At 39.4% G+C, this 24,471-nt stretch overlaps 1 pseudogene and 1 further gene; both read left to right on the plus strand.

The window, feature by feature from the left end:
• Tcra (T cell receptor alpha chain) overlaps window positions 1-24,471 on the plus strand; it is a 1,796,232-nt gene that overhangs the window by 1,422,995 nt on the left and 348,766 nt on the right.
• Trav20 (T cell receptor alpha variable 20) lies at window positions 12,149-12,700 on the plus strand (annotated as a pseudogene). Its single transcript is given in 2 exon segments — window positions 12,149-12,200; window positions 12,406-12,700. Coding segments are annotated over 2 exon segments (347 nt in total).

The following is a 24,471-nucleotide window of genomic DNA, read 5'->3' on the forward strand; positions in this document are numbered from 1 at the left end:
AAAATAGCTTACCAAATTATAATTCATTCCCCAATGTATAGCATCTCTGCTATACATACACATATTAAAGTTGGTCCTTTTTGGTAAAATGTGATTACTTGCAAGCTAAATTTGTATTTCCTTCATGAATGTATTTCCTTCATTCTTATGAATAATGGTAGTGAGTACCTATCTTCACTAATGCTAAACACAAGAACATTTATAGCATTTCTATTCATAGTGTTAAAACTTTGAATGTAACCTAAAAGCCAAGTGAATAATTAAGTGGATGAAAATTCAAATATTCACATAGCAATAAATTTCCCTTGCTTTTGCATCGATCCCTGGCTCCACTTGGTTCACTTTGGGGTACGCAGTAGCTAAGGCTCATCAGAGTCTTACACTGGAAGAATGGGGCTAGAAGAATCGAAGACTAACTTTACATGGAGCAGATCCTTTGAAGGCTTACTAATGTAGTCTGCATACATTTTATTAGACTGTCATTAATTTTTTTCAGTACTTTAAATATTTACTATTATCTTATGTTCAAGTCTATGTATCATGGAAAGCTATCATAAGGGGGTGCATTGATGTCTTCTCTCTCTTCAAAGACTGCACAGCTATACAAGACAAGGGAACGCTACACAGAAGTTCATCTTGGTTGGTTCAAGCTCTTCTCAGTAACTCAAGCTTCACACCATCTTCATTTCAGTCATTAGTTATATCTCCTCATTTGTTATAACTGTGAAATAGCATTCTTATAAAGAGTTCCTTTCTAGCTTTGATCTAGTTGTGAATGTGATATGTAACCTTTAGCAAATCAGCCTTATCAATAAGTAATTTCCTCCTAATTTTGATCTAGTCATGAAAGTGACTATCAGTAAGGCTTGGCCAATAGTTTCTAACTGGTGTAATTGTATCAAATACTTGCAATTCCTGGAATGACTCTCCATGCAAATGAGGCATTCATAGTATTGTAAATTCCAGCCAATGATTTATATCCACCCTGAAAACTCCTTCCCACTCTCCAAGGTTCATATATAGCCCCTTTCCACTGAAAAAAAAGTGTATGTGCACAATGTTTCATTGAACATTGCCTAAAAGAGCTGTTTCATTGAGTACCATGTAAAAGAGCTACAACACTAAAATTCTCGCTGAAGGCCTTTCCCTCCACCCCTTCCCCTCCCAACCCAACTGGGATCCTGCAGAGCCCACAGGTTCTGGGGCACCACTTCATTCTTCCAGCCCCAAGTGCAGTGGCTCCCAGACACTCTGAAGAAGGAAGCACATACATGAAACCACAACAAATATCAAGTTTTCTCTCATATGTGGATCCTAGATGGTGTGTGTGTATGTGTGTGTGTGTGTGTGTGTGTGTGTGTGTGTGTGTGTGTGTGTGTGTGTGTGTGTGCATGCGTGTAATTCCATATATTCAACATGGAAGTCAAAGTAAGACTATTACAGAAATGGAAGAAGCCAACTATTCTTTAATTATATGTGGGGTGTGGTGCTATTCCTGAGGAGACCTGAACAAATGTCTACTCTAGCCAGATAGGGAACTGAGGATTTTAGTGTTATAGCTCTTTTACATTGGTGAAGCAATGAGTTTTATTGATGTTACTTCCAAGGATATGAGTGAGAGCTTACTTACAGGCACAGAAATTACACAGACAGCTGTAATACCAAATGCCCACCCCAGCATAAATAACAGCTTATGCAAGTCAAAATGTGAAGCCTACTGCACTATTTACAACCACATTGGAAACTACCTCTTTCAAGCAGCTCAGATGATCTGAGCCTATTTAAGGCTGCTTGGGCAGTCTCTGTTTCTTGTAAGCAGCTGATCTTCCAAGTGGCTTTGTTGGTCTTTGTTTCTCCAGATAACTTCCCTGGCTACAGCATCTTCTAAGTAAATCAGCTTGCCTAAGAATGATTCTTAGCAGTCTTTACAGTTATATATGCTTGAGGAGGGAGGAACCCAGTGAATCTGATCACTTTCAGGTACTTCCTGAAGATTTTGAGTTGTTTACTTCCTGAACTTAATGAGCTTACCTGCTACAGGATGGAAGGTTTCACCTTCTCTTACAAAATTCTGTATCTTAATGAGACTTCCTCCAAGATGAAATGTTTTATATGGTAAGAATTATTGTATAACAATATATAATAAAACTTCATTATTTTTGTTGGCCATAAAAATATAATTATGTTGTTTCCAGGAAAATGGATACAATTCAGATCACTATTTTAAGCAAATTAAGCCAGACTTATAAAGACAAATAACCACATTTTTGTTCAAATATGGATCCTAGATGTTATACATACTCATAAATGATTCTTTATATACAATATGAAAGTTGAAATGAGATTATCATGGAAAAGGAAGGAGGCAGCTATTTAAATGCATGCTTTTTTCTACATGCTTGTTACATGCTGAAGGAGAAATGAATTTAAATAGTTTTCTCTCACTGAATTCACAGTCTAGTTAGTATAGGCATAGGTAGCTGATCTGATGGAGTAAAATGAGATGAAGGCTTGCTTGGGAAAGCAAGAGAAGGTGAAAGCATGTAGAGAGGGCCAGCCCCATACAAGCTTTGAAGGTGAGACCGAAATTTCCATATCATGTGTTATAGGCCTAATGAGTGAGAAGAAGTCGATTGCGTTGAGATAGAAGTGATGAAGAAAATAACCTTAAAGAAATGAACAGCACTTACAAAGCAACAACATAGAGAACTTGAGAATTAAAATTATCTATGCTATATACATATGCATAAATATATACATATCCAAACAATATATGTACAAAAATTTACAAACTATGTATATATACATATTGAACTACAACTGTAGTTGGGCACATAGTTCAATAATATGTGTATATGAGTCCATCTGTTATGGATATATTTGACTGTCACTGATCATAAAATTATAAAATCACTGCTGCATTCTACAAATGAGAAGTCAAACCTTTGTGAAGTTTCCATTACATCCTCTATTTATTGAGATTCTATAAATAATCTGCATATGATTAGTAATGTGCACCTTAGGGTCGAGTACAGGAGATACAGTTGGGATAACAAACTTTATTCCAGTCTTTAAGGATCTTTTCATACTGTGGAGTATATTTCAGCATAATGTAGTACTTAAAATCTGCTATGGAGGGAGAAGATGGCATCTAACAGAAGCATCTAACTGGAAACAATGAAGAAAAAAATGAGTTTAAAGGGATAACATCTAAATTTAAAACTATAAAATTAAGCAGCCAACTGTACAGCCAAAGATCATTATCGGGGGAAAAAAGATTGTACAAAGTCAGGAAAGTATGTTTAGGGGAATGACACTGAATGGTGATTTATAGTTATGAGGTGCCCCACTCAAAAACTGTAACAATTGTAAAATAAAAGCAATAAGTAGGAATCACATTGTGAAGAATTACAACCCATCATAAGATGCTTGTATACTACACTGGAGCAATAATGAGTTATGGAAAGAATATGAGCAAACAAATGGATAATGAAAATGTTACTGTTGGAGAGATTGCTTTCATTTTTCATATCTGCATAAGTATTTTTATTTATTTGTGTTTGCATATCTGTGTATTTTCTCATAATGTATTGGCTAGTTTTGTGTCAACTTGACACAGCTGGAGTTATCACAGAGAAAGGAGCTTCAGTTGAGGAAATGCCTCCATGAGATCCAACTGTAAGGCATTTTCTCAATTAGTGATCAAGGGGGAAAGGCCCCTTGTGGGTGGGACCATCTCTGGGCTGGTTGTCTTGGGTTCTATAAGAGAGCAGGCTGAGCAAGCCAGTAAGAACATCCCTCCATGGCCTCTGCATCAGCTCCTGCTTTCTGACCTGCTTGAGTTCCAGTCCTGCATCCTTTGGTGATCAACAGCAGTATGGAAATGTAAGCCGAATAAACCCTTTCCTCCCCAACTTGCTTCTTGGTCATGATGTTTGTGCAGGAATAGAAACCCTGACTAAGACACATAATTTTTCTATTCTTTCCTAACTAATCCTGGAATTGTTTTCTCTATCACACTATATTAATTGACCCTCCCATACAGCAAGAGAAAGATGTATGATATGACTTATGTTATTCAAAAAAATCAAAACCCATTTTGTTTTATTATATTTTTAAATCTTTTATTCTTCAACCATCTCATTCACGTATATTGTACATTTTAGTCATTTCTACTCCCCTTTACATTCTTTTATCTCCTTTTCTTCTTCCACAGAAACCTGTATTCTTTTCAACAACCTCACACATTGTACTTTTGAGTATTTTTTATGTGTGTGACCCATTGAGTTTGATTAGAGTTACTTGCATACATGTGGGTGGGAGGTTGCATGAGAAGTTATCAGTGGCTACACCAGCCACCCAGTAACTGACAATAGTCTCTCCAGGAAGAATGGGGTCCCATAAGTCCTGCCCCTTTCCATGATGAAATGTTGATGGGCCCAGTCTTATGTAGGTCTTGTGCAAGGGACAACAGCTACCACGTGTTCATGAGTGAAATGAACATGTCACATTAAGATACATATTTCTGAAATACACCCCCCATACCCATGCTCTTTCATCCCTTTTGCTCATTCTTTCCTTGATGTTCTGAGAGCCTTGAAGGTGGGTAGTAAAGACAACCCATTTATTTAAAGCCAATCCCCCCATAATCTCTTTATTCTCAGCACCTTGATCAGTTATTTGAGTCTCTGCCTTAACTGTCAAGGCTTCAATAAGAAACGATTCTGACAAAAGCTGAGAGCAGCACTAATCTACGTCTTGTAAAAACCACAACTCTCATATTAAAGGGAGTAAGAGACGGCTTATTCTGGAGCCATTTTGAGTGACCATAGCCCAGAAACACGGATTTAAGTTATTTCAAATTCTATGTTCTGACACAGAAGCAATTTCACAGGGTTATTATAGTTTCACAGAACAAAGAAAGTCATAAAACACAGCAACTTTAAAATAAATTGGGTACACCAGAGAGGCAGATACCTCGAGATGGGGAAAGTTTTTTTTTCATAGGAGTAAAAGGTTGTCTGATGATAGTCTTTAGTTCTTGGATTGGTGAAAGTTAATGCTCTACTAAGTTAATAGCTTCTAAGAGGTTTTTATATCACAGGGTGTTAGTTCAGACACAGAGTAAAGCAAGGAGTAATTCTAGCCCAAGATAAAGTAATTAACCTCTGAACCTACAGAATTTTAATCTCTCAACAGTACTGAGTCTCTGTTTGGGTCATCGGTCTCTGCAGACACAAAAGCTCCTTCCAGGAATGTTTTGTTCACAGCCAGACACAGGCCCTTTCCAGGAATTTTTATTCACAGATATAAACATAAGTATTTAGAAAGCAGTTTGGCCACTGCTTGTCTGATATTATCTGATGCTATGTCATATGATAATATGAGTGTCTCCCTTTCCCCCTCCTCCAGGGCCTAGTTAGTCCCTAGCTAGCCGCATTTAAGCCAGCAGAACCCATGTTCTGAGTGGCACCTCCCACCTTAGCCTCAGGGAGGAACTGTTTTAAAAGTTTTCTGGATAAATACAACCAGTGTGTGCCCAGAATGAAAATGGTGTCTTGTCCCTGGGGATTTTAGATCATCCTCTAAGGTCAAAGCCATTGCTACCAAGGAAGCCTTTTCCAAAGCTGATTTAGACCACCAGACGTGCTGGGGAGACAGGGAGTGTGGAGAGCTCAAAGTCCTCTCAGGTGCCCTGTTGTATGTATAGCAGTTAGGCTGAGGGGCAGCCTGAAGGGATTGTTAAAAGGAAAGAAAAAGTTCTTGTATCTGATTCCTAACATGCACTTGGGAGAGTAAGTATCAAATCGTTAAGGTTGTCACTTGTCTGAAGAAGTCACTGAGCACATTTCCTCTAAAGTTTCCTCTAATTATCTGTCTTTGGTAAATGGCATTGGGAAGCACTTGCAGGTTTAAACTTGCACCGGTTTTCTCCACTGACTTCTTGTGTATGAATTTGAGCTTGTTCAGATATCAGGTGCTGCCTACACAATTCATCTGACCTGTTTGCCCAAATATAACCATCAGAATTTTCTAACAGCAAACCTGACACATCGCTGGAATATAAGAACCCAAGATTTTTATTAACTGATTTATGGATAAGAATTTAATGTAGCAAAGAGAAATGTTCTTCTTTATTACAGAAGTTAAAGCCTATCACAGCCATTGATCACCATTACACACCCAAAACCTACTAGGAAAGTGTGATTCATAGTCATGAGAAAGCAAAAGCAGATAGAAAGTAACTGAGATTGAGATGGCTCAGTTTCATAGATAAACATTTTAAATCAGCTATAGTAAACATGTGCAGTGAACTAAAGGAAAATATGTCCACAGAACAGAAGAAATATACAGTCTTAATAAGTGACCAGAATAAAATCTCAGCAGAGAAAGAGAAACCTTAAAAATAAACAAACAGAAATGTTTAAAACAGCATACTGTAATGCCTTAAAAGAAAATTCTGTTGCATGGCTCACTAGCAGACTGTGGATGGCCAAAGAAAGGGTGCATATGCCATTAAATAAGCTTATTAAGTTGAATATTACTCAGAAACATGGGGAATAAGCTACTGACCTACCCATCAAGCAGTGTAGATGACTTTAAAATATTATCCTGGAAAGAGATAAACACAAAGAGACAAAGAGTGCATACTATAGAATATATATATATATATATATATATATATATATATATATATATATATATACACACACACACATATATATATTCCAAGGACAGGAAGAGAAGAATTGGCAGCAGTAGATCACAAAGTAACTTACTAAGTGATATTTTATACCAGCCAGAGGTCCTGCATAGGACTGCATGGGACACTGTGGTCAGGGTGAAATAAATAAATAAATAAATAAATAAATAAATAAATAAATAAATAAGAAATACTTTATAAATTAGAGTAATTGTTACACAGGTGTGTGCCCATTTGTCAAAATACTTTAAATGTAACATTTGACCAATGGAGTTGGTTTTAACAGGAAAGTATTTAGGTTATAAAATCTCAGGATGTTATTTATGTGTGTATGATGCATGAGAGTGTGCTGCCCGTGTGTGGACCTGATGAGGCAGAGACGAACATCACCTTTGCCAGTCATTCTTCACTTAACTTTCGTTACAAGTCTCTCACTGAACCTGAAGCCTTCCAATTGAGCCAGATTAGATGGAAAACAAGTTCAGGGCTCCTCCCGTCCTTGTCTCCCTAGTGCTGGAACTACTGGTGTGCACCACCAGATGTAGTCTTTTCTTGAAGGCTGGGGGGTCAAACTCAAGTCCTCCTGCTTAAGCGGCCAATAGTCTACTAACTAAATCCTCTCCCCAGACCTCATGATACTGCTGCATGTCTGCCTCGCTGCTGTGGTGCCTGGAGCATGGAACACAGTCCATAATGGGGATCCTCTGTCTAGGTTTCCCCAGGTGGGAAACAGCGGGGTCCGGGATGATTGCAGTGGGTCCCAGTCTCCTGAGTACCCAGACGCCGCTGGTGTACCACTGGGAGTTAGGACTGGGGTTCCCTGATCCATGCTTTCAGCTCAGGGCATCCACTCCCCAGGCAGGAAGGGGAAAGCAGAACCCAGGACACCGGTGAACCTGATTAGGTTCCGAGAGAGTGCAGAGAGTATGGAGGGGCTGGGAGAGAAAAGGCCTTCTCCAGGAGATTTAGGCTCTGCTCTTAATGGTTCTTAATGACAAAGCCTTCCCCTCCACCGCCCTAAAGAAATCCTTGATGAAGAGATGGTCCCTGCTTGTCCAAACTGCTTTATTTGATGGTGAATATAAACACATATGCCCTACTCAGGGTGAACTAAGAATTAAATAAATACCTTTTGTGGGAAGAAATGCTCAGGAAGGGAAGCTCATTGGCTAAACATTAGGAGCCTATCTGGATACCTCATTAGCATAGAGAACTCCAGGGTTTTATGCTACCTGACTGATTGCCATGGTCCTCTCAGTGGGGTGTCATGGTTACAAGTTCCAGAGCAATTAGCGGGGGTTTTTGTTTGTTTGTTTGTTTGTTTGTTTGTTTGTTTGGGGAGCTAACCCCACACCTACCATACTCAATTCTGAGTTTCACGGGTTTGGGTTCACTCAACCTTACCAGTTCTTCTGTCTGGTGACATGGTCCACTTGCCCCACAGTTTAACACAACTGTTAAATCAGTAGCAAGACTTCTCCCTCTATAATTTGGAATTAATAAGAATATAAAAGTAGAAGTTGTAGACAGAGTAACAAGAGGTCGAAATCCTTTAAAAATACCAGAACTCAGCCCGAGGAAATAACCTTTGAGTGTCTCCTCATTGAGTTCAAGTGTACTCGTGTGACTTATGACCTAACTGAAGCCACAGAATTAGTGACTATGCTCACAGCAACTTCGTCAATCCTTTATCAGCATGAACTCTAATAAAGATTCTATTATCTATGAGACCTTCAAAAGTAATTGGGAAATTGGCTCAACTTCAAGTCTTAGAATTAATAGAAGACAAACATGGGTAATAGGAAAAGTCGCCCCTTCTCAGCCTCAGAGGGAAGAAAAGTTCCAATTATGATTTGTAATTTACAGTGAGCATGGTCTGGAAGGTTTCTACACTTCCAAGACAATGCTGAAAAGGACCCAGCGTTCCTAGAATCAAATCTCCAACACTAGAAGCATAGTAGATGAACGGCTACCTACTGTATCTACGTTGCTGAAACATGAGTCCAAAACCTGTTCCTGCTTAGGCTTACTAATTGTGAATAAAAACTGAGTGGTGTAAAGAAAAGACAATGTCCAGGTGCTTGACAAGGGAAACAATAAAGATGGTCATTTGAGGAACAGCTTATAAGGTCTTGGGGACAGCAGGTATTCTGTCTTCTGACACATTAAATAAAGGAAGGTTCAAATACTGCTTTCAGTATTTGGCATACACACATAAATGCACTCATCCTCTGAGGCAGGTTAGAAATATGGTACAAAGAACATTTTCCTAAAAATATTTGAAGCTCATTAGCATTCCTTTTATGACTATTGTATATGTGTGCATTTGGTGTGAGTGTGTGTGTGTGAGTGAGTGTGTGTGTGTGTGTGTGTGTGTGTGTGAGTGAGTGTGAGTGTGTGTGTGTGTGTGTGCGTGTGCGTGTGCGTGTGCGTGTGCGTGTGCGTGTGTGTGTGTGTATGTGTGTGTGTGTGTGTCCTTGAAGGTCAGAGGATGATTTGGGGAATCAGTTCTCTCCTTCCACTGATGGAACTGAGGTGTCAGGCTACCTCAACAATCTTTATACCTGCAAAGCTACTTCACTGGTCCCTTATTAACATGTCTAAGTGAATGCTCTCAAAAATAGATTTCTGGGCCAACAACATGGTCCATGGCTCAGCCATTAAGAGCACTAGCCATGAAAACCTGATGATCTGAGTTCAATCCTAGAACTTACAGCAGGAGGCCAGAACATGCACACACGTGTACACACACACACACACACACACACACACACACACACACACACAGAGGCACGCACACACACACACTATACATAAAGTAAAATTTAAAACTACACTTCTGGAACTTCAGGAGCTCTCACTAAAACACATTTACTAGAACATTCTCACTTTCTGATGCTAAAACTCAGGGATTAGAGTGAGATGTGTATGCTTAAGTCTAACTCGTAGATGGTTCAGGCCAGGCGTTCACATTAATCTGGGAGCCTTTGTTTGCCTCTGAAGCTAGGAAAGCCGAAACAGATGCCTTGGTCATGCTAACACTGACATCATAATTACATGAGGTTAGATGTAAACTTGTCTACTAAGCAGCATCTGTGATCATTCCGTGGGTGGGCTACACAGACGGGGCTGGCAATGGAAAATAAGCTCATGAAGCAGCAAGCTATGTGCTGTCCTGTAAACATACATAGACCTTAGCTTAACTCTCCTCATTACAGAAAGGAACCTCAAACTGAGGTGCTGACAGGGTCCCTGATTCACAAGCTTTCCATGACAGCAGAGCTCACCTGTCTCTTATGGATACTAACAATGCAAGCAAAGATCCCATTAATAACAAATGCATTTGCATGGCATTAAAAGCACCTATAGAAGCACTCTGGGATCTGGTAAAGGGGAGCTTTGTGTTGAAGACTCAGGGAACTAGAACTTCAAGTACTACATGTTCAAGAACGATAGGATGCTTGGGGGAGGAACACCAGGAGCTAGGGAAAAATGTGATACTCGCCCATCCATTCTCAGAGGACTAGTGGGCAGATAGAATGTAACAGTCAGAGATTGGGGGTGGGGAGGTACTGCAGATGATATGATAATATACCTAAGCGACCTCCAAAATTCTAGCAGGACTTCTTTTAAATATTCACAGCTAAGAACTGATACTAAAGATTTCAGGTAAAACCATCAGAGTCCATTACACACTTGATAGAAGCAGTAGTGTAGCCTTCCCTTCTGAGTATTGCCAGACAGAAATGCCTGTCACCTGATGATTTAAACATTTAAATGGTGCTTCTAATTCAGGAAGCAATTATGAAGCATCTCTTTGGGACTAAAATAAACACATTCCCCAAAGATTTTACAAAACAGCTCCTTCCATTTCCACTCTAAATTAATTGTTACTGATATTTTAGGCATTTGGCAATTCTGCTGAGCTTTATCTGATTTAATTTTCCATGTTCTGCTTTTCTTTCCACAGGCCACACACCATTACCCAACGCTTTTGTAAATCACTCCATTGATGATAAAAGGTGAAATTGTAAATCTGAATACCACCTTCACTTTCTCATTAGGAGGAAGCTGCCCACTAAACTTCACTGTGTGCCTGTGTAGACATTTTACTTAAGCATTTTGAGTATATGATAGCTCTAAGTTTCCCAAAGGAGATTTATAGCCATTGAAATAGGACAGATATTATAGAACTGGTTGTAAATATATCTGTAAGGCAAAGAAACCAATAGTCTAGTGCTGCCAACATTTGCAAACCCTGCATTCTGTCACCTCTGCTCCATAGATGGGAAAAAATTGGAAGCCATCACCACTTAGCTTGTTGGTTGATGTTTCCTGTTGGATCCAAAATCTCTACTGAAACCTAAAGATTTGGATATCCCAAATTGGACCAAGCAGGGTCTATGAAATTCAGGTAACTTAACTGAACTGGTCTTTCAGGAGGCTTTATCTTGTCTCTGCTTCAGACATAAATACTAAATATTTAGTAGTTAATATAAATACTAAAATAAAGACTCTTAAGTTAAATGTCTAGGTGTTTTTTCCTCTCAGGGTTTCTGGAGGGAGCCAACAATAACCATTTCAAGATAACAAAGTGTCTCTGGAGCTGTTAAGTGTCAGGATCTCATATCTGTGTGTCTGACAGCCCCTAGGAGTTTGCTTTATCTTAATGCTCAAGAGGAAAGGTTGACATTAAGAACTTTCTCAGTCATGCTGAGCATTAGCTCTGGTATAACTAATGTTCAAATACATAAGTTACATTACCAGGCAGCAAAGACATTCTGTCTGGAGTTGGTACTTATTTCTGTTTAAATGGGGTATAGATAGCATCAGTGGGTGACAGTCTTTATATTTGTATGCTATTTTGGTTCATGATTCCAGGTATGCTTGTGCTTCTCATTGACAAGATTTTTCCCTTTGTTTCCAAGTCTACATTCTCTTTTTTATTAGATATTTTCTTTATTTACATTTCAAATGTTATCCCCTTTCCTGGTTTCCCCTCCAAATAACCCCTATCCCATCCCCCCACCCCCTGCTCACCAACCCACCCACTCCCGCTTCCCTGTCCTGGCATTCCCCTACTACATTCTCATAAAGAACTACTATAGAATCCAAAAGTTAAAGGCTAAGTCTACAATACTGTAACTAGGAACACTTGTTCCTACTCTTCTGTAGGTAGCAAACAGATACGCCAGCTTCCCTTCCAAAGACAGAATGCCTGGGTACTCTGCAGGATTCATCAGCAGTCAGATACTCACACAAGGTGGCAGCACGTCATTTCACACGGGAAGCAAAGATGCATTTATTCAGTTCAACCTAGAATTTGTGAGCTGAGAAGTTTGCTTCCTATTGGCTCATAGCCAAGATAAGAAAGAACAGCACAACTGCAAATAGAATGTGCACCTTTCCAGGAAGTATAGATCACTGTTGATTCAAACAAGAAGAATGGAGAAGTCTTTCGAAGCCTTGTCCATCCTCCTCTGTGTTCATCTGAACTGTAAGTGAGCCCTAGGGTTCCTGAAAGGTTCACCACAAGTCTGGTGAAGCAGAGGTTCTTCATCCTAAGAACCCTCCCCCCAAGTTCAATGGATACTCTAGAAAGAAAATGTAAATTCTGCACTTGATCTTAGCCAAAAGGCCGAGAAGCGATAAAATGTAAATTCTGAATAGGACCCAGTAACTCATCTTTTCTCTCTCGACAGTGGTGAGTGGTCAAGCAAACACTGTAGTGCAGAGCCCTTCCATCCTGAATGTCGGGGAAAAAAGAAACTGCACTTATCAACTGCAGTTATACGAATGCAGCAACTAATTATTTCCCCTGGTATAAGAAGGAAGAACAGAAAGTTTTCACGCTCCTAATAGACATTCGCTCAAATGTGAACAGAAAGAAGGAGGGAAGATTCGAGGTGATATTGGATAGAAATGTTAAACGCGTCTCCTTACATATAACAGCTGCACGAACAGAAGATTCAGCCTTGTACCTCTGTGCACCAGGCACACAGTGTTCTGTAGGCATCTGCAGTCTGGGTGCAAACATACAGCTGGGGCTGCAGTGACAGTTTTGTCCCTGGACATGTCTTGAATTATAATGGTTTATTATGAACTAAAATGAATGCACAGATCTGATAAGTGTCTATAAAATGTGACCGGTAGGGCAATCAAGATAGGACAGTGAGTAGAGGTACTTTCTACCAAACCTGGGGACCTAAGTTTGACTCCTTGGAACTACATGTGAAAAGCGAAAACCAACTCTCCTGAAAGTCATTCTCTGGACTCTATTCACACACCATGGCAAGGGGAAACCTGTGTGGCACACACACACACACACACACACACACACACATCAAATACTAATAACAAATGTTTTTTTAAATCTCCTTTAAAAGAACTCAATGAATATGAATACACAAAAAAATAAATGACATCTTATGTTTATAGATCACAAAGATCAATACTGTTAAGATGTTAGTTAAGATTCATTACAATTCCTACTGAATGTAATTCCTATTGACAATACTTTTTAAAACTTTAATTTTTAATTGTGTGGGTTTGTATGCATGCAGTGCTTGAAGGAAACTGAAGAGGGTGTCAGATTTCCTAGAGCTGAACTTAGGGCAGTTGTGGTCTTCTCCACATAAACCTGTGTCCTCTGCAAGACCATTCACTATACAGTCAGTATACATTCACTAACAGAATATAAAAGAGGAATAATTTCAGGTGTAGAGATATCATAGAAGAAATTGATACACCGCTCAAAGAAACTGCTAAATCTAAAATGTTCATAACACAAAACTTCCAGGAATTTTGGAACACTATGAAAAGACAAAACCTAAAAGTAATAGGAATAAAAGAAAAAGAAAATTCCCAGCTCAAAAGCCCAGAAAATATCTACAACAAAATCGTACATTAAAGTTTCCCTAGCCTAGAGAAAGAGATGCCTATAAATGTACAAGAAGCTTACAGAACACCAAATGGATTTGACCAGAAAAGAAAATCCTCCTACCATATAATAATCAAAACACTAACTAAATGTACAGAAAAAAAAAGAAAGAATATTGAAAGCTTCACAGGAAAAAAAAAAAAGGCCAAGTAACATGTAAAGACAAACCTATCAGAATTACACTTGACTTCTCAACAGAGACTCTAAAACCCAGAAGAGCCTGACAGGTGCCTTGCAGACCTTAAGAGACCACAGACCCAGTCTATTATACCCAGCAAAACTTTCAAACAACATCGATGGAGAAAATGAGGTATTTCATAATAAAACCAACTCAAACAATATCTTTGCATTAAATCCAACCCTAAAAGGATACTAGAAGGAAATCCCCCCATGAGTCAAACTATACCCAAGAGAACAAAAGAAATAAGTTCACACCAGCAAAGCCAAAAAACAAAAAGAGAATCACACAAATACACACATGCTTGCACACACACACACACACACACATGTTCATCATACATACACACACAAACACATACAATAAACACCTGATTTTTAGAACTATATATGACACAAAACAGACAAACATAAACTCCACATCCTCAAGAGCCTCACCCATCCCCTTGCCCACACCACACCTAACAACACTCAATGGTCTCCACTCATTTGGCTACTCCAGGTCATTCAGATCAATGGGATCCTTCAGTATGTGACTTCTTGTATCTGAATTTTCTGTTTGCATTATGGTTTCAAGACTAAACATTTGTCTTGAAACTGACAATATTTTGTCAGGTTATTTTTGAGTTTTATGGGTCCATATATAGAAGCAGAATTTCTAGGTCATACAGTAGCTTTGCTTTCAACTTTTTGAAGAACTACCAAAGTATTTTACAAACTGACTTCATTTTGCATTTCTATCAACAATATAAGAAGGTTTCGATTTCTTCACATAGTTACTTTCTTTTTATTATGTTTATCCTACTAGATATGACCAGTGTTTCTCTGTGGATCTGAGGGGCTTTTTTTTTCCTTGATCATCGATAATGCTGAGCAGATCTTTGTGTGCTTGTTGGATGTTTGTATACTCACCTTAGAGAATTTTTATTAAAATATTGCACTGCATTAGATTTAAGGATTATTTGGTTTTTGTTCCTTGGCTGTAAGATATTTACTCAGTATTCTAAGGTCTTCATGACAGACATGAGTTGCAAATCATTTCTTGCATTCTATGGATTTTACCCCAGCCTCCCATCTGCTCCCTCCCAACTTCATGAATCCTCTTCTACCCCGTCTCTGAGTCCACTCAGCACTGCCAACATGTATATGGATGTAGGTATGTATTGTATAGGTATTTCAGTGTGTTTGTGAGTGGTATATATAAAGGCTGTGTGTGTGTGTGTGTGTGTGTGTGTGTGTGTGTACATGCACACATGTGCACGTGCTCATATGTGTTTATGTGCATGTGTTAATTTTGTACCCTGCTGCTTTGTTGAACTCACTTATCAGTTGTAGAACTTTCCTGATGTTTACTTTAGATTCTTTAAGTATAAAATCATATCATCTGCAAATAAAGATGCTGTGACTTCTTACTTGCCTACTTATATTTTTTAGCTGTTTCTTTTGTCCTATTGTTGTAACTAAGATTTCAAGCACTATATTGAACAGGAGCAGGGAGAGCATTATCCTTACTAATTTCAAATTTTACTGGGAATGCTTTGGCTTTCTTGTTATTTAGACTATGTTCACTGTGAGTTTCTGTATATTGCCATTATTATGTTAAGATATGTTCTAGATTCTTCTAAATATGTATCATGAGGGACACTGGATTATTTTAAAGGCTTTTTCTTTTTATTGGATATTTTATTTATTTACATTTCAAATATTATTCCCTTTCCAGGTTTTCCCTCTGGAAAGCCCCTATCCCATTCTCCTTCCCCCCTGCTTCTATAAGGGTGCTCCCCTACTCACTCCCTCCTTCCCACCCTGGCATTCCCCTGCACTGGGGCATTAAGCTGTCACAGGACCAAGGGCCTCTCCTCCCAGTGATGTCTGACAAGCCCATCCTCTGTTATATGGGTCCCTCCATGTGTACTCTTTAATCCCTGGGAGCTTGGGGTGGGGGGTCTGGTTGGTTGATATTGTTGTTCTTCCTATAGGGTTGAAAACCCCTTCAGCTTCTTCAGTCCCTTCTCTAACTCCTCTATTGGGGACCCCGTGCTCAGTCCAATAGTTGGCTTTGAGAATCTGCTTCTGTATTTGTCAGGCTCTGGTAGAGCCTCTCAGGACACAGCTATATCCAGCTCCTGTCAGCATCTTCTTGGCATCAGCAATAGTGTCTGGGTCTGGTGTCTGTATATGAGATGAAGCCCCAGGTGGGGCAGTGTCTGGATGGCCATTAAAAGCTTTTTCTAAATCTATTGCTCACATGGTTTCAGCTCTTAAATCTATTTACCTGTAGATTGTAAGTGTCGACTTCTGTGTGTTGAACCATCCCTGAATTTCTGGGATGAAACTTACTTGATTATGGTAGATAATCACTTGGTGTGTTCTTGAATTCAATTTGCATGTGTTTTATTGAGAATTTTTGTGTTTATTGTCATCAGAAAGACTGGGCTATAATTTGCAAACAGAGCTTTGTCCTGTTTTGTATCAGGGTGTGATGGTTTGAATATGCTTGGCCCAGAGAATGGCACTATTAGATGGTATGCCCTTGTTGGAGTAGGTGTGTCACTGTGGGTGTGGGCTTGTCAGTGTCTTCTAGCTGCCTTCAGAACAAGAGGTGGAACTCTCAGCTCCTCCAGCCCCATGTCTGCCTGGATGCTGCCATGCTCCTGCCTTGATGATAATGGACTGAACGTCTGAAACTGTAAGCCAGCCCCAATTAAATGTTTTCCTTTATAAGAGTTGCCTTCATAGGGTGTCTCATCACAGCAGTAAAACCCTAACTAAGACACAGGATAATTTTGGATTCATAAAAAGGAATCTGAAAGTGTTTCTTACTTTTTCTGTTTTACAGAATGGTTTGAGGAATATGGCTGAAGTCTTTGACATCTTGTCAAGTTCTGCTTTGTTCCTGGGCTTTCATTTTGGTTGTGAGATGTTTAATTGTTGCTTCTTCTATCACATTAGATGTTATGGGTCAATTTAAATTCTCTAATTCCTTTAGAAATTTATCCATTTCTTTTAGAATTTTTTTTTCAGTTTGGCAAAATACAGATTTTAAAGTATGTCCTTATGATTCGCTGAAACTTGTCAGGGTGCGATAACCCCCTTTATTTCTATCTTATTATTCAGATCCCCTCTGTCCTTCTTTAAGCTAATTTGGCTAAACATTTATCATTTTTTGAAACTTTACAAAGAATATACTCTGGTTCATTGATTCTTTATGTGGTTGGTTGGCTGTTTCTATTTTATTAATTTCTACCCTGACTTTTGATTTTCTCTTCCAATCACCCTTTGAGTGTTGACTGTTCTTGTATTTCCAAGGCCTTCAGGTGCATCATTCAATTACTAATTTGAGAATCTCCAAGTTGATATTCTTTATATTTTTTTATTTTTGAAATTATAACATAATGACAGCATTTCAATCTTTCCTCCCTCCAAAGCCTCCCATATACCCCTCCCATATACCCCTCCCATATACCCCTCCCATATACCCCTCCCATATACCCCTCCCTATTCTCTTTCTAATTCGTGTCTTTTTTATTAATTGATATTGTATGCATATGTGTGTGTGTACATATGTGCTCCTAAATGTAACCTGCTCAGTCTATATAATGTTATTTGTGTGTATGTTTTCAGGGATGACAAGAGACGACCAATTGCTGTGCTCTTCCATAAGGAACTCTATTTCCCACATTCCCAGCATTCCTAATTTGCCTGTATTTCTTTGGGTAGGATTGAGGCTTCATGGCTTTTCCCTGTGAAGTTTGGTCAGTGCATTGATGCTATCCTTTTTACATTTGGAAACCCATGTGGGTGCCACTTTATGGGTGTAGCTTCTGACATTCCTAGAAGATGGAGTCTCACAGCAACTCCTTGATCTTCTGGTTCTTTCCACCCCTTCCCATACTCTGAGTGCTAGGTTCAGGAGTGTTTTGTACATTTACATTGGAACTGGGATCCACAACTCTGCAGGTTGGTTCATTATAGTTTTCTGCGGTAGTATCCAACTGTTTCTAAAAGAATTTTTCTTGACGTAGGCGAAGACTACATTTATCTGTGAGTATAAGGAAAGATGTTCAGATTGTAATTGGGTATTATGCCAGCTTAGTAAAGTGGTAGTTATAGAGTCTCCTCCAATATCTATGACTTCACCAGGTTTTCAGCACCAGGCAGTTTCTGTCTTTTTTGAACAAGTCCTAAGTCCAATTAGAGAGCTGCCCATTACTGCCAAGGTATGCATGACACTACTGAACCAGTGGGGCTTTTGTACCATGCTGGTGATTGATGTAGTTCATAGGTATCATGGCTGGGTAGGAAGGTTGGTTGCCTCCCTCCTTCAGATGCTTGCATGGTGCCTTCTGGTCCTCATGGAGAAGATGTTCACATTAGTTACAGCTCAGGAGCCTCTGGGCACTGTTTCTGGAGTGCACGGAGTTTCAGCAATTGGGACTTACCTTCCCTATTGGAATGGGGGAAGTGGCAACCAAAGGCAACAGCAATAGTCTGTATGTTTTAGGAGTCTCTTGGGCAGCACTGACCAACAACTTAAAAGAGGGCTTTTTGTATCTGGTATTGAAGATTTTGTAAAGTGTTATTTGGCTTTTGGAGGGAATACCATCAGCACAAATGAGAAAAGTTCATTTAAATTAAATATGTATATTTATAGACAGAATTATGTGTAATATAGTTTTAATTTTTCTATGTATAGTATGATTATGGCATTTTCAGACAACCCTGTTAGCTTATCCTCTTTCTTTAGTTACCCTCTTCTGCCCTCCCTAAAGACCCTCCCTTTTCCCATTTCCCTTGTTGGATCACTTGTACCTATTTTTCCCTTTTTCCCTCTACCATCTTCTTCTGAATACAGAGAACTTCATATTCGGCATTTAGCCCCTCCCCCCTAGAGAGACCCCCTTTGCCACTTTTCTAATTACATTGCTCATACCCTATTATTCTTCTCTCTATTACTCTCAACAACTCTATCCTGACAATAGCCCTGTCCTAATTTTCTGGGTCCTGCAGAAACAAAATATGGACTTGATTCTGAATATTTGGAGCTTGGAGGCTCTAATGAGAGAACATGAGACCTTTATCTTTCTTGGTGTGGGTTACCTCAGTGAACATGATCTTTTCTGGTTCAATCCTTTTGCCTACAAAGTCAGTTATTTTGTATTTCTCTACCACTGAATTGTATTCCAGGTTGTACATGTGCCATAGCTTCATTATCTAGTCACTGGTTGCAGGACATTTAGGTTGTTCTTATGACCTAACAATTGTGAATAGAGCAGCAATAAAAATGGCTGTGGAGTGGCTGTGGAGTGCATGTCAAGTCCTTCCAGCTTATACCAAAGAGTGGTATAGCTGGGTCTTATGATAGATTTACTTTTCGCTTGTGTGAGAATTCTCCACACTGATTTCCTTTGTGGCTGCATCAGTTTGCATTCTCACCAACAGTGAATGAGGGTTTGGATTACATCATATGTATATAAGGTTCCTGGATTTTGTGATCGTTTGCTTTTTAAAGGGAAAGAAAGACATAGAGTTGGGTGGGTAATTAGATGAGGAGGAGGACCTGAGAGGAATTGGGAGAATATGATCAGAACATATTATATGAAAAAAGTTAATAAAAGCTTTATACCAAAAAATAAAAGCAAACTCTAAATAAATGAAATAACCTCCATTAATAAAACCATAATGCAATCATCTCAATTGTTACCCAAAAGTGTTTAATTGGTGATCATCATTTATTAACAACAAAGAAATAAATTCCTAATTAATTAAGACTGGAAGAAAATCACTTCATACTAGTAAAGGTCACACTAGACACCAAGCAGTAGCAAAATGTCATTGAGTTCACTGAAGTAAGCTCAAAGAACAATCTTTCCATTAAACAATGTACTGACAATCCTGAAAGTTGTAATGCCTATAAAAGAAAGGTTATAAATATCTTCATCACAAACGATGTGATGCAATATAAAGAAATCAAAATAATCTATGTATGTGTTGAATCACTAAATTAGCCTGCAATGCAATATTTTAAGTCAGCATTTAATTGTAAATAAGATAACCTAAATGAACTTTCAATATCCATAAAACAAAATTAAAGACAAATTCATAGCAATAATTTTTAAAATATTTGCAAGGCCAAAGCATAAAAATATATAAAGCATTACTAACAGGAATCAACTATCCAATAAGTGGGAGAATGAACCATGTTCATTAAGTACATGATGCAAACACAGCACTACCAACTCAGCAGTTTTCCTATTCCATTAATATTTGATAGAATAGCATACACATATAGACTATGAAGTATTACAAACATTTGCAAAGCAGTGCTCTTCATTCCAGCAAATATAAATGCAATGGGAATATCCATTAGACAGAATCAACAACTGAACATGATACAGAGAAAGAATAAAAGGAGTGTGTAAATTAAAATGGCCATGTCTCCAGACATGGAATACTGTGAAACCAACATAAATGGCTCACAGCTGGTTGTAAGACAGCCAAGCTGAGCAGATAAGAAAAAAAAACAGACAGGGCTCTGGGAAAAAGTCAGTGTGAGAAGCCTAGCTGGCACCTACCCACAGAAACACAGGCAACCAAGAACATTGCTCTTCACATAGTCTTGCTTCTAATGCAGCTAATTATATCAGACCAATGATTTCTACAAATTTCTACAAAGCCTCCACCTATTCCAGAAAGGATACCACTCCAGACCACAGCAGAGTCAAGGGGCTTAGCAAGGGGTGACCAAGAAAAATCCAGCAACATATCAGTAGCTGAAAAAAAAACCTATATGTAAGACACGTGGACAGATAGATTAATAGTTCCTAGATAACTCCTAAAACTGGAGACCCGCAGGACTTGCGAGATTAACAATGGGCTATGCAGGTGCAGACTAGAGGCCAATAAACAGCCAAGGGGAACATCTAACAAATCAAATGAGAGAGGCACAGAGGGCTTCAAAATGTGACAGTTCCCCTAATATACGGACAGCACATGAAAACAGCATTATTATCTCCCCAGACGTGTGAGAAGAAGAGGAACAGAGTATTGATTCTCCTAACGTCAGTCCACAAGCCCAGAGAAACAGCCAGTCTCAACAGAAATGACCTCAACCCTTGTCCAGAGATCCGGTTCCCAGACAGGTAGTTCCACAGGGTTTCTTCTTACCATCCCTCCCACTCACGGGACTTTCTCTTGCTTTTCTTTAATTTCTCTCCTGTCCTTAAATTTCCTTAATGAAGTCTGCCTTTACTTTGCTATTTCCACGTGTTGCCACATCTTTTATTCTCAGCAGCAGCTGAGACAGTAAGTCACATATTATGCAACTAGATGAGCAGCTGCCGAAAGGGGATTTCATTGGTGAAAATCGTCAGTGACTGCCCCTGTGGAAAGAGTCCTTTAGAGCAGGGATTCTCAACATGTGGGTCACAACCCCTTTGAGGGAGTGTTGAACGACCCCTTTAAAGGGATCACCTAAGAGCATGGGAAAAGACAGATATTTACTCTATAATTCATAACAGTAGCAAAATCACACGTATAAAGTAGTAATGAAAATCTTATGCTTTGGGGTCACCATACTTGAGGAAATATGTTAAAGGGTCACAGCAGTAGAAAGGTCGAGAACCATTACTTTAGAGGGATGATGAAAATATTCTAGGATGGATTGTGGGGATGGTCGTATACTTCTGAGTATGTACCTTCTTCAGTTCTGGAATTATTCAACTTATCTCGATGAATTAAATAATATGTGATTCTCATCTCAACAGCGCTATCACATAAAACAGACAAACACAAATGATACGAGAATATTTATTGTTCTTTTAGATCAGCCTTGATTCTCCACACCTTGAGCACAGCAGTAATGAATACCAGATGAAAAGCTCTAATATTGGTCTGATCTCTGGTATTTCTATTTTCTATACTCACCCCGAGCATTTTTCTTTTTCCATGAGCTGGCGTTTAGTGACTTTTGTTACCTGACTGGATGACACACAGTAGCAGTGGTGGAAGATGCATTAAGTATGATTACATTGTTACTACGTCATTCATGCATTGTTACATGGTCACAGCCAGGCTTTCCCTGGTCTACATTTATGATTCTGGAAGATGAGCAGTGAGAGTCAGTGTGGTGTTGAATCTTACTTAAACCTTTGCTGTTGGAGGGTTTTGTTCAAAATATCCTCTGGGAAACCAGGAGCAGTGATCTGGAGTTGTTTAGAATCACTATGTATAACTTCTCCTTGTCCCGTGATGGAAAACCATCAACTACTGCACCTACCTGCTAGATTATTGCTTAAACTGCCAAATCCCATGCCTTCTGATGAAGAACATGGGCTTGGAGCTGCTTTGGGCTATGTTTAGAATGTAAATAAATAAAACAAATTTTTAAAAAAGAAGGAAGAAACCAAGAAACACAAAATGAATTTGGTCCTTGTGAATACATCAGATTAATAATTCCGAATTCCCAAAACTTGCAAATAATTCAGTCTTTTTTGGAAAACAGTAGCAGGAAGCTCTCCACTGAAAGAGAGACCATATCAAAAACAAATCTTTTTTAATTAATTATTTTATTTATTTATATCCCAAATGTTGCCTCCCTTCCTAGTCCCCCCTCCCCCCGCTATAAGAGTTATTCACCCCATCATCCCTCCCCCTCACCTCTTCCCTGGAGCATCAAGTGTCTACAGGATTAGGCACACCCTCTCCCACTGACAAGGCAGTCTTCTGCTGCATATGTGCCAGGCGCCACAGACCGTCCTTGCATGCTCTTTTGTGGGTGACTCAGTTTCTGGGAGCTCCCAGGAGTCTGGGTTAGCTGGCACTGTTGGTCTTCCTATGAGGTTGTTATCCCTTCAGCTCGTTTAATCTTTCCCCTAAGTCTTCCATAGGGGTCCCTGACCTCAGTCCAGTGGTTGTCTGTAAGTATCTACATCTATCTCCATCAACTGCTGGTAGAACCTCTCAAAGGACAGCCATGCTAGGCTCCTGACTGCAAGCACAACATAGCATTAGAAATAGTGTCAGGGTTTGGTGCCCATCCATGGGATGGATATATCTCAAGTTGGGCTGGTCACTGAACAGTCTTTTCCTTCAGTCTCTGCTTCATTTTTGTCCTTGTATTCTCTGATTCAAAGTTTTTGAAGGTTGGTTGGTGACCTCATTCCTCCAGTGGAGGCCCTGTCTACTACTGGAGGTAACCTCTTCAGGTTCCATCTCCCCATTGTTGAACATTTCAGCTAAGTTCACCCACACTGAGTCCTGGGGGGATCTCACATCCCAGGTCTCTGGGACTTTCCAGAGCCCCCCCACCCCACCCCAGCAGCTGTATCTTTTGATTCATTCTCCTGGCCCTCTGGGCTTCTCTCCTGTCTCCCCCTATACCTGATCCTGCCCCCCTTCCTCTCTCCTCCCCCTCTTCCCCATCTCTCCTACCCAGGTCCCTCCCTCTCTCTGCCCCCCATAAACAAAATAATCAAAAACAAATCTTGAGCCTGAAACTGCACCCTAGGTCTTAGTTCTCAGGAAAGAACGTCACGTGAACAGTCACCAGAGGGAGCTGCAAGCCTAAGCTCCTTCCAGGGAAAGCCAAGGTTGCCAGTGAGTATAGAAAACTAATTCCATCCCTACTGTCATTCTATCATTTTAAGCACTTCATGAATGCATGCATGGCTTCAAATATGTAGGCAAGTTCATTGCCAAAGGCCAAAGTAAACAGGTGAGCCCAGCCCTTACCTAGGGAAGGTGAGGGGAGGAGCTAGGTGTGGTAGTGCAGCCTCAGCGACTTGGAAACTAAGGTTCTGATGACTTGAGACCATGAATAATTTTAAATAGATCATCTTTCTTCTCTTCTTTGTTTTCTTTCTGCAGTTTCATGCATAGACATAATGTACTGTGATTACATTCACTACCTCCCCGTTATCATTTTTAACCCCTTTCCTTCTTACTGGCTCCATCACTGGAGAAAATCACATACACATGAGCAAACATTGCCAGGAATAGCTCCTCTGAAAAGTGAACGTGGAAGTAAGAATCATGGGCACCATGAATTTGAGAAAGCCTGAGCATTATATTTGGACTTAGTCTCCTCCCCCAAAAAATATTGTTTAGATTAAAGATGTAGTTCAGTGGTATAGCATTTGCCTTGCAGTTCAATCCCTTTGACAAGCCATCAAGGTGATTAGTATAGAGTTCAGTTTTAAGTAACCAAATATTTATCATTATAGAGACTAAAAGTTTCAAATTTTGTAGCAGAGAAGAAGGAATGATTTAGATCTTATTCCTTCCCATATTTCTAGTAGCCACTACTGAGAAATTAGACCAAGTGTTGCTGTCTCTCCTATGAAATGGCATCATTTCATTTTCTTCTCAAAATCTTGTCTTTCTGAACCTTATTCTTTTCCTTTTCACTTTACTATCTTCAGGGCATATCAATTCTAGGTATGGCTAGAGACTGGAAGATATGTGTTAGAGTGGGGGGAGTCACAGAGTTAGTTGTGGGCAAGCAAGTCATTGGTGTCTATGATAGGACCAGAAGTAAGCAGCAATTCCAGTTATAAGATATAGGACAGAAACTTGTAAGAGTCCACAAGGAGGCTGGTGCTTCAAAGACCTTTATAGTGGCTCTCACGTTAACTTTTCTCCACTGTATTGA

Source organism: Mus musculus, chromosome 14, assembly GCF_000001635.26.
Source record: "Mus musculus strain C57BL/6J chromosome 14, GRCm38.p6 C57BL/6J".
Classification (NCBI taxonomy): domain Eukaryota; kingdom Metazoa; phylum Chordata; class Mammalia; order Rodentia; family Muridae; genus Mus; species Mus musculus.